The sequence below is a fragment of the Microcaecilia unicolor genome, chromosome 1 (genome assembly GCF_901765095.1).
Source record: "Microcaecilia unicolor chromosome 1, aMicUni1.1, whole genome shotgun sequence".
Taxonomy (NCBI): Eukaryota; Metazoa; Chordata; class Amphibia; order Gymnophiona; family Siphonopidae; genus Microcaecilia; species Microcaecilia unicolor.
The window spans coordinates 550,825,550-550,841,677 of NC_044031.1; the positions used below are offsets into that span (position 1 = coordinate 550,825,550).

At 40.8% G+C, this 16,128-nt stretch overlaps 1 protein-coding gene across 3 annotated transcripts in view; it reads left to right on the plus strand.

Moving 5' to 3' along the window:
- SPAG1 (sperm associated antigen 1) overlaps positions 1 to 16,128 on the plus strand; it is a 184,513-nt gene that overhangs the window by 34,101 nt on the left and 134,284 nt on the right. For all 3 annotated transcript variants that reach the window (XM_030217278.1, XM_030217286.1, XM_030217295.1), the window contains 2 exons: positions 532 to 644; positions 8,673 to 8,778. In XM_030217278.1, the coding sequence (XP_030073138.1) occupies positions 532 to 644; positions 8,673 to 8,778 (219 nt within the window). The remainder of the gene's footprint in view (positions 1 to 531; positions 645 to 8,672; positions 8,779 to 16,128) is intronic.

Here is a 16,128-nt window from a genome sequence, read left to right on the forward strand (position 1 = left end):
CAATTTCACATTTGTAATTGAAATCCCACTCCTTCCCCACCACATAAGATGTGGGAGCAGTTTTCTAAATTATCTGTCTCCAGAAAAAAAGATAGCAACAAAAAAACTTTTCTCTGGGTTTTTAGTTAGCAACTTTTTCTCCAGTTTTGGATTTTTTTTTTTTGTTGCTCTCTGTTTTTTCTGGAAATAATTTAGTGGGGCCATTGATAATATCTGGGAACCCCTTTGGGGATAGACTGGCATGTTTTGTCAGATCATTGCTCTATGAGTTTTGATGCCTTGTTTGTTTAAATTGTGAGATTTTTCATAGCTCCCCACAGTCTGGGTTAGCCATCTTGATAGCAAAGTGCATGTTTCATGCTCTTTTTGAGATATTTTGAAAGTTTGCTATCCCTTATGTATTTTTCCCTGTTATGAAATGTCATTTAAATGATTAGTTCTCTCTAACATGTTTATATGCTACCATTTATGTATGAGGATGCTCCTAAAAATAAGGGCTATATAAATGAACATTTTTTAATTTTATTTTAGATTTGACGTGGAAAAAGAATGTTCCAAAATTGATGAAAATGATGCAGAAAAGACTGCAAAAGCAGTTGTTAATTCAACATTGCCAAAGATTGAGAAAAGGATAGATACTGCAGGTAAATTCATAATATTTAATACATTACTAATTACTTTCCTTTCCTAACAAGTATTGTTAAATTTTATATAACAGTATGAATAGGTTGTTTTTAATTTTGCTATTTAGGAACTATACAGTTGCTTGTCAAAAAAATATACCACATGATACTCTTTGGAAAGTTGTGAAGCAACGTTGAGCTTCACATCACCAATTAAATCCCAGACTATCAAACCTTGCTTTAATCCTCTGCCAGGAGCTTTACTTTCCACCAGCCTAACACTGTTTTCTTTCATGTAACAATGTGTCCATTGAAAGGGTGTACTCAACTTCCTGTTACCCTTCTTATATCCACCACTCAGTTTTTGTGCTTTTTCTGTGCTGATGATTTCTAAGTGACACAAACATATATATTTGATTTTATCAGAAAATACAGCCAGCAATAGTATCTGTGGCGTGAAAACAATGAGCTCAATATTCATCCAGTGGCGATCAGCGTTTTGCTGACCACTCCAGCGTTAAACCCGAAAATACATTGTCGGGCTATGTCTGGGCACCAGCATTGAGCCAGCTAACCTATAGCCGGTTAAGGGCTTCTTTTACTAAGCTGCACCTGAGATTCCCATTTGGCAAATGAGAGGAAGCCCATAGGAACTGAATGGGCTTCCTCTCATTTGCCATGCCAGAAATTGCTAGCGTGGCTTAGTAAAAGAGACCCTAAGTGTGATATTCAACACTTAACTGGTTATGGGTTACCGCCAGTTAAATCATTTTGAATATCAACCCCAATTTTTTTTTGTACCTTCACAAACCCTAATTAGCTGAAAAATAAGCACCACCTACATTTACAGCTTATAAGCATCTTAGAAGCCTTAGTGATAAATAAGCATTACAGTTAACTACCTGTCAGTGAAAACTTGAGTCGTCAAAAATTCACCATTATTCGATGAGTGAGTAAAATAACTCCACATAACAGCACGTGTCTATGGGATGTATGCAATAAGTATTTTTCCTATGGTCACAAAATAGAAGAACATTTTAAAGGGGCAATTTCAGAAAGCCTGCAGAGCTACAAAGTTAGCAGTTACTTTACAGCTACATATTTTGTAGCTAATTTTCTGACTTTTCTTTGAAAATTGTAGGAATAAGTGCTCTCAGACTTTGCACCTGCATTTTCTTTACATTTTTATTTTGTTGAAAATTATCAGTCTTTTGCATTGGCCCCAAAATGTTTGCAATATCTTTTAAAAAAGAAAATGTTCTCCCCTATTCCTAAATTAGGGGAAAAGCAGCATTGCGGGGTGTATAGTTGAGGTGGACCAGCCCAGCAGGTGCAAAGAATTTATTCTTAATACTCTGTGTGTACTTAGCAGGGTGTTTTCACCTGCAGCAGGGTGTTTTCACCTGCAGATTCTGTGGGTAGTTTGTACCATTGGCTTCATTATGGAATGAATCTGCAAAATTCCATGAGGAGTTTCCCTTTGAAATTTAGTTTGCACACCCACTTATGCAAAGTATCTGTGGACCTGAAAACTTTGCAGGAAGGCTGGAAATTGACTAACTGGCACAATTAAAACTAAAATAAAAATGTGCATTGTGTTCTGCTCCCATATTCATGGACTAGTAACTGGAATCCCAAGGGAAAGACAACTAATAATCACAATACAAAGAGTCAATCCCTTAAAGAGAGAACAAGTATATTGGATGCCTAAAGAAAAAATATATATATTATAATATCTCCTAATAAAGGTCCCAAAAGAGAGTTCAGTATAGGCTGTACCTACAGCCGATTTCAGCAAGTCAGGCCGCAAGTGTAGCTCACTTGAAAACTCTATACATCATGCAATACTCTCTATGAATGAAGCCCTGAATTTTTTGCTTAGTGTAATAACTCTATAAGGTGAAGTCGTGATTAAATAAACACAGAAAAAGAAATTATTTTTCAATAGGCATCCATATACATCCTGGACCTACTAATCCATAGGGTTATAATATCTCCCAATGGTCTTTGATGTAAACAATCTTCAGAACTCCATACAATACGGTGAAAATAGCAAACAAAAAGCACTGGAAAATAAGGCGCAAGCAGGAGCAGATTTATCTGAAGTTCCAGCTGAGTCGCTATTTCACTGCAGGTTCCAGATTGGAACAAGGGTCAACAGTTTGGAGTGTGTACTCTGAGGTGTAGATAACAGTAGAATGTCATCAGCGAACAAAGTGATTTTTCACATGGGCACCCACACATATACCTCTTATTTTATTACCTTGCCTTACTGGATAAATCTCTCTTATCTGCACTGTTCTCTTCCACTGCTAACTCCAGACTCCTTTCTTTTCCTTTTATCTTGCTGTACCATATGCCTAGAATAGACTTTCTGAGCAGGTATGTCAAGCTCCATCTCTGGCCATCTTCAAATCCAGGCTAAAAGCTCATCTTTTTTATGCTGCTTCCTAACCCTTACTGACTTGTTCAGTACCCATGTTTTATCATTCCCTCCTTAGTAATTCCCGTATCCCTTATTTGTCCTGGTTGTCTGTCCTAACTAGATTGTAAGCTCTGTCTAGCAGGGACTGTCTCTTCATGCCCAGTGTACAGCGCTGCGTATGTCTACTAGCGCTATAGAAATGGTAAGTAGTAGTAGTATTTGTGCTAATGAGAACATGGGAAGGGATTTTAATGTGATTGCACACAGAGGTGGACCTCTCCTGCCTAGTTCCTGGTGTAGACCATAGAGTTTCCTGGGTACTACATGCTCTGGTGGAAGACTTAAGTCTTTATGATGCATGGAGGCGTATTTTTCAAAGCACTTAGACTTACAAAGTTCCATAGGTTACTATGGAACTTTGTAAGTCTAAGTGCTTTGAAAATGAGCCCCATGGTGTCTCATTCATCCTTCGAGCAGAGACTACACTAACCTTTTCCCACTCCCTGGGGAATTTACTCCAAGCTTGATTACAATTTTTTTTAGATTGATCCCTGCTTAGTGTTGGGGGGCCTTCACAAATTGGTAACATTACAGTTTAGACTATGCCCCCACATGGGCTATTATTCCATCTCTTGAAGAGGATAAGGACAAAGGATGGACATTAAAGTTTGTCTTGTGTTCAGAATTTTTCAAGAGGATATTGCAGAAGAACTTGACTATGGTATCTTTTACTAAGGGTAAGCTTCCTGGTAGATGCTCAAGGAATTTTAAGCTTATGTGTCCTTCTTTTAAAGGTGTCTTGTTAAAGAGAATGCTTGAGTAATCTTTTTCTTATAAGGTGGTTTCAACTTGGAATGTTCTTCCTGAGGTTATTAGATTTGCTGCTTTGTATTTATATTTAGAAAATGTTTAAAGGTGTATTACTTTACTGATAATTGAAGTTCTTTCTATTTCTATTTGTTTCTTTTTATTGATACAGTATATTTTTAGTTTAATTTATATAAACCAGTTCGGGACCTTTTTTAAGGATAGGAGTGGTATATAAGACTAATGAATAGAATAAACAATTCTCTGCTACGGGGGGGGAGGAGATTTGTAAGGGCTACAGTAATACTCTTAGGGACTACTATGAAATTCATTTGAATTTTGGATCTCCGATTGGTATTGTATGGGATGCACTGAAAGCGATGACAAGAGAGTTCTTTTATTAACAAAGCTAGTCAAAATAAGCATATATTACAGGACCTTATCTATATATATAAAAGGCACTTTGAAGCCTCAAGCCGGAAACTTGAGGCGCCCGAGATATCTGGTTTGGCCTGCAGGCTCCAGTCACTGTAGCTCCGCCCTCGCGTCAAAACGCGATGATGTTGAGGGCGGGGCGGCCCTCGCGTCAAAACGCGATGACGTTGAGGGCGGGGCGGCCCTCGCAACCACGTCTCTGAGGGACGAAGGGACGAAGAGGAGAGGTGTGCAACTCGGAACGGAGGCACGGAGGGGGTGTCTGCAACTCGGGAGGGAGGGAGGGAGGACGGGGGGGGGGGGATTACCCTGCTAGCGCCCATTTCATTTTTGCCAGAAACGGGCATTTCTTACTAGTTTCTCAATATTTGTCTCATATTTGCCAGCTGAAGGCCCAGCATAAGAGTATGGGATCCCCAAGGTGCTGTGGGACCTTCAGGTAGCTAGGTTACATTTAGATAGCCTATGTAGCACTGAACTGGAATTTGTCAATGCCTGTTTGAAGCAAACTTATTATGAGCTTTGCATTCAGGTAGGCATACTTTTTGGCCCATATGTTGCTATATGCTATATATTTGTGAGTCTTGGATCCAAGAGTTAGATATAGATACTTACATTGTGGAGCTTAACCTGCCTGCATTAACCATGTTGTGGCTAGTGTTGGGATAACTATAGGGGTTACAAGTTATAGGAAATTAGATTATGTAGGTTTTGATAGTTAGCTGCTAGAATTCCAGGCCTGAGATGTAATAATAACTGATAGAGATGAGCTTTCAGCAATTATCGATCCAAGCTGCTCTACTAGAAAATGTCTGTGTGAGTTTGAATATTTACTCTAAAGCAGTCCTTCTCAACCGGTATGTTGCGAGCACCTGGGAGATGTGTCATGGGGGCCAACACATACCAGCGGGAATTTCTTTTTAAACTTTGCGGCATAAGTAACACTCTTTTCTCCCTCCCCCATGGAACCAGCATCATTCCCTCTTCTTTCCTCAAACACTTCCCCCTCCCCCCCGGAGTCCAGGACCAATTTCTCTATTCCCTCCCCTTCCCCCCAGTCTATAAAACCTGTAGTGGCCCCTGCAGTGATAACAGGCTGCCTGAGCCGGTCCTGGATCCTTCCCTCTGCTGTGCCCTGCCCCCCCAATACAATTTCCTGTGTACGCGAGGGTGGGACACGGCATAGGGAAGGATCTGGCGCTGGCTCAGGCAGCCTGTTATTAATCTCAAAAAACACAAAAAAAATCACTCCTACTGTACAATCTGTAGGTGAGTGCAGGACTCTGAACTATGATAGAAAGTTTATATAAATAAAGTAGCCTCAATAGCCCAGGGAACCTAAGATTAGGACTCCACTGAATTGGCCAACATCATGGGCTCCTCCTACCTTCCGAAAAAACTCACAGACAACAAAAAACTCCCTATCTTAGGGAGAAAAAGATACTGTGAACAAAAAACGGAAAGCGGAGTATTTTAATTATTATAAAAATGTCAAAGTCAATGCACACCACTACAGAGAGTATTTAATGGATATAAAGAACTTATAAATTCCCTTCATAAACCTCTTAATAGTGTGAACTGGAGAAATTCAAAAATAAAGCGCAATTGCAATATTGACTAGTCACCTAGAATCAGCCCCAACGCTCAAAAATCAATCACTTAACTTGAGACGCTGGTTTTTGCCTCTTCTGAAGTCAAAGTATCCTGATTCCCAGATGTCAACAGTTTGAGAATTTCCAATGGCTGATTCATTTCTTCCAGTCACACGTTACTCCGGATATGAAGTTAAGTCGAATCCAAATTTTACAAAGTGGGTGATACTGAAAAATCTTCCTCACTCGCAGTGTCTTCCAAACTTTCCCGACAGCAAGGGACCCCACTGTTTCGCAATCTTCATCAGGAGAAATATCAAAAAACAAAAAAAGTTTGTTTCTTTTCAATCCATCGCGATTAATGCAGGGGATGCTACAGAAGCAGGTTTGACGGATTGGAGGGGGGGGGAAGGAGGGAGAAGAGAAAGTGGTGCTGGACTCGGGAATGTAGTGGAAGGGGGCTGAGAGAAGAAGGAGGTGCTGGACTCAGAACGGGGGCTGAGGGAAAAAGAGGGAGCAGTGCTGGATTCAAGGGAGGGCTAGGAAAAGGAGTGATGTTGGACATAGAGGAGGGGCTGAAAGAAAAAGAGGGAGTGGTGCTGGATTTAGGAGGCGGCTGAGGGATAAAGAGAAAGTGGTATGGACTCATGAGGGGGGCTAAGGGATAAAGAGGGTTGTTGGACTCATGGGCTGAGGGAACAAGGGGGGAGTATCTGGTCTCATGGGCTGAGGGAATGAGGGAAAATTTCTGGACTCATGGGGGGCTGAGAGTTGTTGGACTCATAGGGGAGCTGAGGGAAAAAGAGGGAGAGTTGCTGGACTCATGAGGGGGCTGAGGGAACAAGAGGGAGAGTTACTGGGTGGGGGGAGCCTGAGGGAAGAAGGAGAGGTTCTGGACTTGGGGGAGGGGGGGCTGAGGGAAGAGGGAAAGGTCCTGGGCTCGTAGTGGAGAAGGGAGATGTGCTGAACTCATGGTGGGGGGAGAGGGAGGTAAGGGGACAGGTGCTGGAGCTGCAGAGGTAGTGTGATAGCAGAGATGCCTGGCTATGGGAGTGAGTGAATGTTGTTCAGTTCATGTAATTCAAACTGATTGAAGAACAAACTTTCAATCTTACTTTAAATCAGACAGAGCTGTTGTTCTCCTCCCTGGCTACAATGAGTAGCTCGTAGTTTCATGGAAATTCATCACGGTTCTTTTGTACAACAGGCTGTCATTTCTGATTCTGATATCCCTGAATGATCAAGCTGAAGCGGGTCAGTGTTGTTCAGGAAGGGATTCTAGATGCAAATCCAGCATACAACATGAGATGATAACGAGATGCTGCTTGTAATATATGTGCAGAGAAAACAGAGTGTACCTTTTTTTCAACAAACAAGTGAAATAGAAGAAAAAGAGAGAAATGCAAAATAAAACTATTGTGGACTACTACCCCAACTCAGATGGAACAGAAATATGTGAAAATTAAACACATCAATTAACAAAAAGCATATTTTTTTTACCTAAGCTTCATGAACTCACTGAGTTTTAAGTGTTCATTTTTTTTTTAATTCAAGGTGTTATTTGTATTGTATTAGAATAAAACTAAATAAGATGGAAATTAAAAAAAAATTTAGGTGATTGAAAATTGGTGTCATCTGGCAAGAGTGCTTGGTCCCTCAGTCCCCCTTAGGGCTCAGAAATAGGTTCTGCCCTTTGATGTGCCCCTTTGTGACCCACCTTGGTGGCTGTTTTGTGGCATTGGCTAGTCCAAAGGTAGGTAACCTATGACCTATGAACCAAATGTGGCCCACCGTTGAATTTTAAGTAACCTGTGAAACCATGGGAAGTGTACACAGAAAACGTCACTATCCAGTGTTTTGGTGATTTTAAATACTGTATTTTGCAAGTATTTTCAGAATAGCCACTCTAGCAGTTTGTTTACATTACTTTTAGTTAAATTTCTACTTATTTTTATTTTTATCAAACAAAGTCTGTGGAGCTCTGTGCATTTCCAGTTCTGATATTACATAATGCTTCAGCCCACTAAGGGTAGTATTGACATCCATGTGCCCTATGTGTATAAAGGTTGCCCATCCCTGAGCTAGTCTTGGAAGTGTGTCAGGTATTGCACAGTCCAGCAGTTCTCAAGTGCAGGAGTGAGCGGGACAGCACAACTCCCCATTCTTTCTTCAGGATTCACTGAAATGTAAGTGTTAACAGCTCTGGCCCATTGAAATATAAGCAGAGACCCAGAAGTGATTGGAGGTGAGACCACACCCTCTGATATACAAGTACTCAGCATATATGAGTTTGATAATCTGAAATAGTATACACTTGTTTCAAAATGTGCAAATGAGATAAAAAAAAAGAATGAAACCTTGCAAAAACCTGCAAATCTGATCTTTCTTTCAAAATTATGTCCATGATCTATGAGCTCCAGGCCCTCCCTGTGCTCTCATGGACCAGAGAAGGGGTCTCTAAGCACCACACACATTGTATTTCAGTATTTGGCATCAAAATACTGGCAGTTCCCTTCAAAAAGAAAATTAAGTTGAATCAAACTGAGGTTAATTTGAAAAAAAAAATGTGCTGGGCACTATGCTCTGCCTTGATGGCCTTCTTGACTCAAGTGTTTTTTGATCTAACTGAATTCTGCCACTTGCTCACCATAACAATGTATGTACATGTTAAAAAAAACATTTTTTTTTAGCTAGTTATGGTTTTCATAATTTTTTTGCTTAATATTGTCTATATTTATGAAACTGTAAAGCAAATGGGTTTTGTATAGATTAAAGTATTTTGTTTTCTAGGCATGTCTAGCAGAGAGAAATGTTTTGTTGCCAACCATGAAAAAGAAAAAGGGAATGAAGCTTTCAGAACTGGGGATTTTGAAGAAGCTGTGACATATTATAGTAGGTGAGTTACTGTAACGTAAGGTTTTGCTTTTTGAAGAACAGTTCAGTTTGAGCAGTAACAAAATAAATCAAGCAGAATCTAAATATAAAGGTAATCCTGTAACAGAACTAAATATATGTGATTGCAGTAGCACATATATGTGAAAAACCGTAATGAAAGATTGCCACTATTGTTGATAAAAATAAGACACTACATTTATTATTTAGCATTTTTAATTCATGTCCATAGGGGGAATTCACGCCCCCCCTAAGCTAGAAGGAATAATTTAAGATTTGTTTTTTTTAAATCTTTATAAGTTTTTAGAATCTCTCTATATAAAAGGCACCACCAATATTCTATGAAGCCTCCAGCTGGAAGTGTGAAGGGGGAGAGATATCCGGTTTCCCCATGAGTGTCTGCCCCGCCCTCTCTGTAACACAGTCAATGAAGGAAAACACAGCAAAGCACGAAATCAAATCGCTCTCTCTGTAACAGTGAAGGACTCAGAGGGGGGAGGGGAGAGAGGGCAGAGGACAGGGACACACACACTCCCACATGCACACAGAAGAAAACCTTGCTAGCCCCCGTTTCATTTGCATCAGAAACGGGGCTTTTTTACTAGTAATACAATAATAATAATAATACACATATGTGTAAGAAATGAACAAACTCCATATGGTGTATCCAATTAATCATCAAACATTTTCAAAGACTAAAATAAAAGCAACAAACCAAAAATAAAAAGCAAAAAAAAAAAAAAGTAGCAGTAGGTTAACAGAGAATAAAGCAGAACAGTATGTGCATATGATTAAAAGGAGTTGATTTTACCTAATAAAGTTACACTCAAATATCACTTAACATAGTTGTCTAGCAATGACCATGTTTTACAGAAGGACAAAATATGACCAAATTTTATGGCAGCTATTTCCTCATAAAGCCTATATGAACAGAGCAAATTCCACCATTCATGAAATGAGACGTGCAGATTATTTTTCCAATGTAAAACAATCAAGTGAAGAGCAAGCGAAATCATCAAATTAAACAATTGTACATGCTTTAGTGGAACTGACAAACCAGGGGTGGATGCTTTAAGGATTAGTACTTTAAAAGACAAAGCAATAGCCTAGCTTCCCCCTAATTTCACCAGTGGATATGGAAACAAGATACTTTATGCAAGCATTAAAGATACCAGAAAAGTCCTTGCCACTTCTGGTAAAAGCTCATTCTATCTTTAGGAGGCAACAATGCCCTGGGCAATAATAGAGATAAAATGTTTAGAATGAACACAGTTTCTGGAATCATCGTTGAATGTAGTCACCCAGTGGGTGACTTTGATACCTATCTTTACCTGGAAAGTGACCGCAACAACATACTGTGATTATACTTTAGAAATATGGATCAGCTGTGTTTTGGATCAAAAATTTGTGTATTTCCTGATTTGTTAGGTTGCACAGACCTGGTGTCAGGCATTCTATGCCTTGCGATCTACGGTTTTGGCTTTAGGGGCCAGTTTTTTATTGTTTTCCTTGTAATTGTGTTGTTTTTGAAGGTAAAAATGATCTGTTTGTTTATTCCAGCAGCTACTGGATTTTATTCCTGCTAAAGAAGAGATAAAGATTCAATTTTAGTTAAAGGTGGACGAAAGTGTTATACACTGTAAGGGCAGGCTATTGTAATATCACCAGAACTATGTCTTAGACTTATTTTCTGGATTTTTGTTCCTTTTATATTTTTAAATACTATTTCCTTTTTCAATCCTCTAAGGTTTTTTCCTGTTACTGGTGGGTGAAAGATTAAGATCATACTTTATTTTGTGTTTCTTTTTTTTCTTATGTTGCTTTCTTTTTAGTTGCTTTTTGCAGTGATTGTATGTTTAGAATGTTTAATTAAAAAATTTAAAAAACCTTTTAAGCCCACAAAATAAGACAACAAAACAGATTTCCTAACATTGATCACTCTCCTGGTGAAATTCAAGTAGATAATAGCCACAGGTAAAAGCATACTCCTACTCCAATTCGACATGTCGAGCGCATTCGACATGGTAAACCACAATATACTACTAAGTCTCCTTGGCCACTTTGGGATTGATAGAAACGTACTCAATTGGATCAAGGGTTTTCTAACCACTAGAACATACCAAGTAAAATCAAACTCAAACATATCACCACCTTGGAAAGCAGCCTGTAGAGTACCCCAAGGATCACCATTATCACCAATACTCTTCAACATAATGATGATCCCACTAGCAAAATCCCTATCCAATCGAGGCCTCAACCCGTTCATCTACGCAGATGACGTTACAATCTATATTCCCTTCAAACATGACTTAACAGAAATAACCTATGAAATCAACGATGGCCTAAACATCATGGACTCTTGGGCAAACTCATTCCAACTGAAACTTAACACTGAAAAAACACACTGCCTCATCCTCTCATCTCAACATAACAAGTACAAACCCACAATCATAAACTCCCCAGGACACACCCTTCCTACCTCAGACAGCCTAAAAATACTCGGAGTCACAATCGACTGCAACCTTACCCTTGAGAGCCAAGTAAACTCCGTAATAAAGAAAATGTTCTACTCAATGTGGAAACTTAAAAGATTAAAGCCTTTCTTCCAGAAAGAAATTTTTCGAAACCTAATACAATCAATGGTTCTAAGTCATGCAGATTCCTGCAACAGAATCTACACGGGATGCAAAGATCAACTCACAAAAAAATTCCAGACCGCCCAAAACACAGCAGCGAGGCTGATATTTGGTAAAACATGATTCGAAAGTGCCAAACCCCTCCGAGAAAAGCTGCACTGGCTCCCAATCAAAGAAAGAATCACCTTCAAAATCTGCACCCTGGTCCACAAAATTATCTACGGCGTAGTCCCAGGATACATGATAGACCTCATAGATCTACGAACCAGAAACAGAATCCGATCATCACGATCATACCTAAACCTACACTACCCTAATTGCAAAGGACTTAAATACAAAACAACTTACGCATCCTACTTCTCCTACATAAGTGCACAACTATGGAATGCACTCCCAAAGCTGTGAAAACAATCCATCAACATTTAAACTTCAGGAAATCACTAAAAACCAACCTCTTCAAAAAGGCTTTCCTCACCAACCCACCGTAAATCCCCAAACCCAGCAACACAGTATAACCAATGATCTTACTGGACAATATATAATCTACATTCCCTTCGACCCTCTTTTTGCCTGATATACACCTACCTCATCAGACCACAATACAACCTGTATTTGTTATCAACCGAATTGGCAAATGCCATTACGGTACTATGTAAGCCACATTGAGCCTGCAAATAGGTGGGAAAATGTGGGGTACAAATGTAACAAAAAAAATAATAATACAGTAAAAATTAATAATCCTCCTGTTCCATATCTTTATCCCCCCCCCCCCCCCCCCCAACCAACAAAAACTGAACATTTCATTTTTCAGGACAAATTATAGCCTACTTTTCAACTTATTCAGTGTAATTGGACAGGTATGCCTTAAAAACTTTTTGAACAGACTATAATCCTGTTCTAGCCTTGGCTCCAAAAGGAAACCATTCTATGGTATCAGTTTGACTCTCAAAATGACTTAGCACACATCAAAGATACGCTTAGTTCCCTTTGAAAAGGGGAACTGTCAAACTTGGCTAGAAGGTATTGACTGTCCTGAATAAACAAGGTAATTGCTCTCAGAAACATTGTGAAATTAGATTCTTTAGGGCCCTGAAAAACAGCTAAAATCTTTAAATGATTCTGTTGCACAGTTGGCCACTATTGTGTGGAGCTCTAGGTGGCATTCTCTGAATTCACGTTTGTTGCAGTATTCTGCAGTAACTGAAGGTGGGCAAAGGTTATTTACTTATTATTGTTGCTGGTTGATGCTAAAGCCTTTTTGGAAGCTTTAGGACCAGAATTGGATAGATATATGTGTATAGATGCTCATGATTTAATGAAGGGGTGGAAAGAGGAGGCTATGCAAGATATAATTATGCCTCTTAAGAGGATTCATATAAAAAGTCAGTTTGGCACCATGGTTTATGGTGAAATTGAGAGTTTTGAAGAGACTGTTTAGACAAGAAGAACACACCAAGCATAAGGATAATACTAGAGAGAAACAGCTGCAGTACAAACAGCATGTGCATGCTGCTGAGGAGACTAAGGATTTGGATGAAAATAGTAATCATGACCAGGAATTGTTCTCTCTTTCTATGCATTGCTAACATGTCATTTGTTTCTGTATAATATCACCAAATCTACAATTTCCTTTCTGAGTACACTTCCAAAAACATTATGCAGTCTCTTCTCGCGTCCATGATGAATTACTGTATCCATTCCCTGACAGATCTACTGCTGATCCATCTTTCTCTGCTACAGTCTTTCCTGAATTCAGCTGTATGATTTACGGATAGTTACTCAGGTGTGCTGAAGCAGTAATACATATTTGCCCCTTAATGCACGTTAAACAGCTATGATGTGGATTATATTAACACTAGTAAAAAAAAGGCCCGTTTCTGTTTTAAAGGAAACGGGCGCTAGCAAGGGTTTCCTCGGAGTGTGTATGTTTGAGAGAGTGTGGGTGAGAGTGACTGTGTGAGACAGAGTGAATGTGCGAGTGTGTGTGACAGAGAGAGAGTGAGACTGGGTGCGAGTGTGTGTGTGAGAATGAGAGTATGTGTCATGGTCGCCCCCTCCCTCCCAGTTCCAGGGTCGTCGTCCCCCTGGTCTTTCTCCCAGTTGCAGGGTCTCCCCCTCCCTCCCAGTTGCAGGGAGGTTCCCCCCTCCCTTCCTTCCTCCCTTTTTCCAAGTTGCAGGGTCCCCCCTCCCGGTCTACCTCCCAGTTGCAGGTTCTGTCTGTCTCCCCCTCTCCTTTTGTCCTCCACGTTTTAAGGCACTGTCTATCCAGTTGAAACAGCTTTAGACTTGTTTCAGATGGAACAACAATTTTAAAACGCCAGTGTGAAGCAGCAGCTCCTAGGTTTGCTTGGTTTTGAGTGTATAGCAATAACGGCTGCGTAGGGGAGTGGAAACAGAGATTAACCAATGGGCTTCCTTACCGTAGACTTGCATTGCTCACTTCCACTCCTGTGTATTAAATGTCCTGCAGCATCTCTTAGGTTTGCTTGGTTTGTTTTGAGTGAACGGGGATGACGGCTGCACTGGAGTCGAACCCGCTGCTCTGTCCCCCCCCCCCCCTCTTCCGAGTCGACACTGGACCCCAACGGCCGCCCTGAGCCCTCACCTGCCTCCTCCACATTGGACAGTCGCAGCAGGCGCTCGCTCGCCGTCCTCCGTCTTTGTCCTCTCCATCAGTCTGAATCCAGACTTGGAGAGGGAGGGCGGCAGCGGTGTTTTGATGGCGGTTAGTGTGCGCGGGTGTTTCGGGATATTTGCAGCCAGTCTTGAGCGATTCCTAGGCAGGGGGAGGAGTAGGGAAACACCCCCTGCCTGGGTCGCTGTTTGCTGCTGGCTGGGTCGCGGTTTGTTGCTGTGCGTCCGGCTGGTGACTTCACCCGAGGCGCAGCCAGTCAGTGGGATTCATGACGTCATTTTGATCTACAGCACCTAGCAGACCACGGTGGAAGCCAGGATCCCAGGCAGCTTCAGAACGTTGGAGGTGAGAATTATTATATAGGATAACACATTAGTTTGTTACTGCAGAAAACATAAAAATGAGATGCAAGATGTGGAAATTGCAGCCAAGTCACATCTTGGTGCCCTCACAGCTTGGAGAATCTAGAAGATTCTGGATGAGTTTGGAACCCTGAGTGGGAGAGAAGCCTGTTCATTAATTCCCTTAGAGGAAGGGACTTCAGAACAGAGTTAAACCTGAGTCCATGAGGGAAAGCAGGAGAAAGGTGGTTACTCAGCACTTTACACATTATATGCAGGTACTTTTTGTCCCTAGAGGGCTCACAATCTGTTTTTGTACCTGGGGCAATGGAGGGGTTAAGTGACTTGCCCAAGGTCACAAGGAGCTGCAGTGGGAATTGAACCAAGGTTGGCCAGGATCAAAGCCTGCTGCACTAACCATTAGGCTACTCCTCCACTATCTAAAAGTCAGGAGCAGCCAGATCCTAGATAAACTTCTAGGAAAGGAATTGTGGTGATCCTTGGGGGCAGGACAGCTGCAAAAAAGACTAACGGAACAGGCAGGTTGTGCCTAGTGCAGAAAGGAAGACCTAGGAATTCTGGGAAGTGTAGTTCTAAAGGAACAGACAGGTTCAGCCCGGAGTAGGAAGGAAACCACAGGAGTTAGAGAATATGTAGTTTTGTCATTTCCTTCAGTGCAGGAGATAGATAGTTCTGAAACTTCCCTAGGGCAGGAGGTGAATATATGACAGAAGCAGTCTGGCAGAAAGAAGAGAGAGCGGAAATACCTCAGTGCTGGCCAGCCAGAGTAAATGGGCTACCCAACCCAGGACAACGATGTCTCTGAAGTAGATACTGGACCAGGAGCAAAGCACAAGTTATCCATTGCCTAGGGCTGGAAGTCCCTGAAAACATTATTTGGTACAGAGGCAAAAACTCGATTTTTTGCTCATTCCAAAAGTACAAAGACTAGGGGATACTCAATGAAGTTACATGAAAATACTTCTAAAACAAATAGGAGGAAATATTTTTTCACTCAATGAATAGTTAAGCTCTGGAGCTCTTTTGCCGGAGGATGTGGTAACAGCAGTTAGCGTATCTGGGTTTAAAAAATGGTTTGAACAAGTTCCTGGAGGAAAAGTCCATATCATGCTATTGAGACAGACTTGGGAAGCAAGTGCCTTAACTTTATAGGTGCGTTAAAAACACTAATGTGCCTTAGTAAACATACTCCTTGGGAAGCAACTGCTTGCCCTGGGATTTGTAGCATGGAATGGACATGATTTGGGTTTCTGCCAGGTTCTTGTGATCTGGCTTGGCCACTGTTGGAAACAGGATACTGGGCTAGATGGACAATTGGTCTGACCGAGTATGGCTACTCTTATGTTTTATGTTCTAACTCCCAGTGACAACTTTTTCAGGTACATTAGAAACAGAAATACTGCGAGGAAATCCATGGGACCGTTAAATCATGAAGGAGTAAAAGGGGCACTCAGGGAGGACAAGGCCATAGGAGAGAAACTGAATGAATTCTTTGCTTCAGTCTTTACGGAAGAAGATGTAAGAGATCTACGTGTACTGGAAATGGTTTTCAAGGGTGATGATGTGGAGGAACTGAAAGACATCTCAGTGAACCTGGAAGACATACCAAACTAAACTGACAAAACTAAAGAGTAGTAAATTACTTGGACTGGATGGCATACATCCAAGGGTACTGAAAGAACTCGAACATGAAATTGCTGATCTGCTATTAGTATTCTATA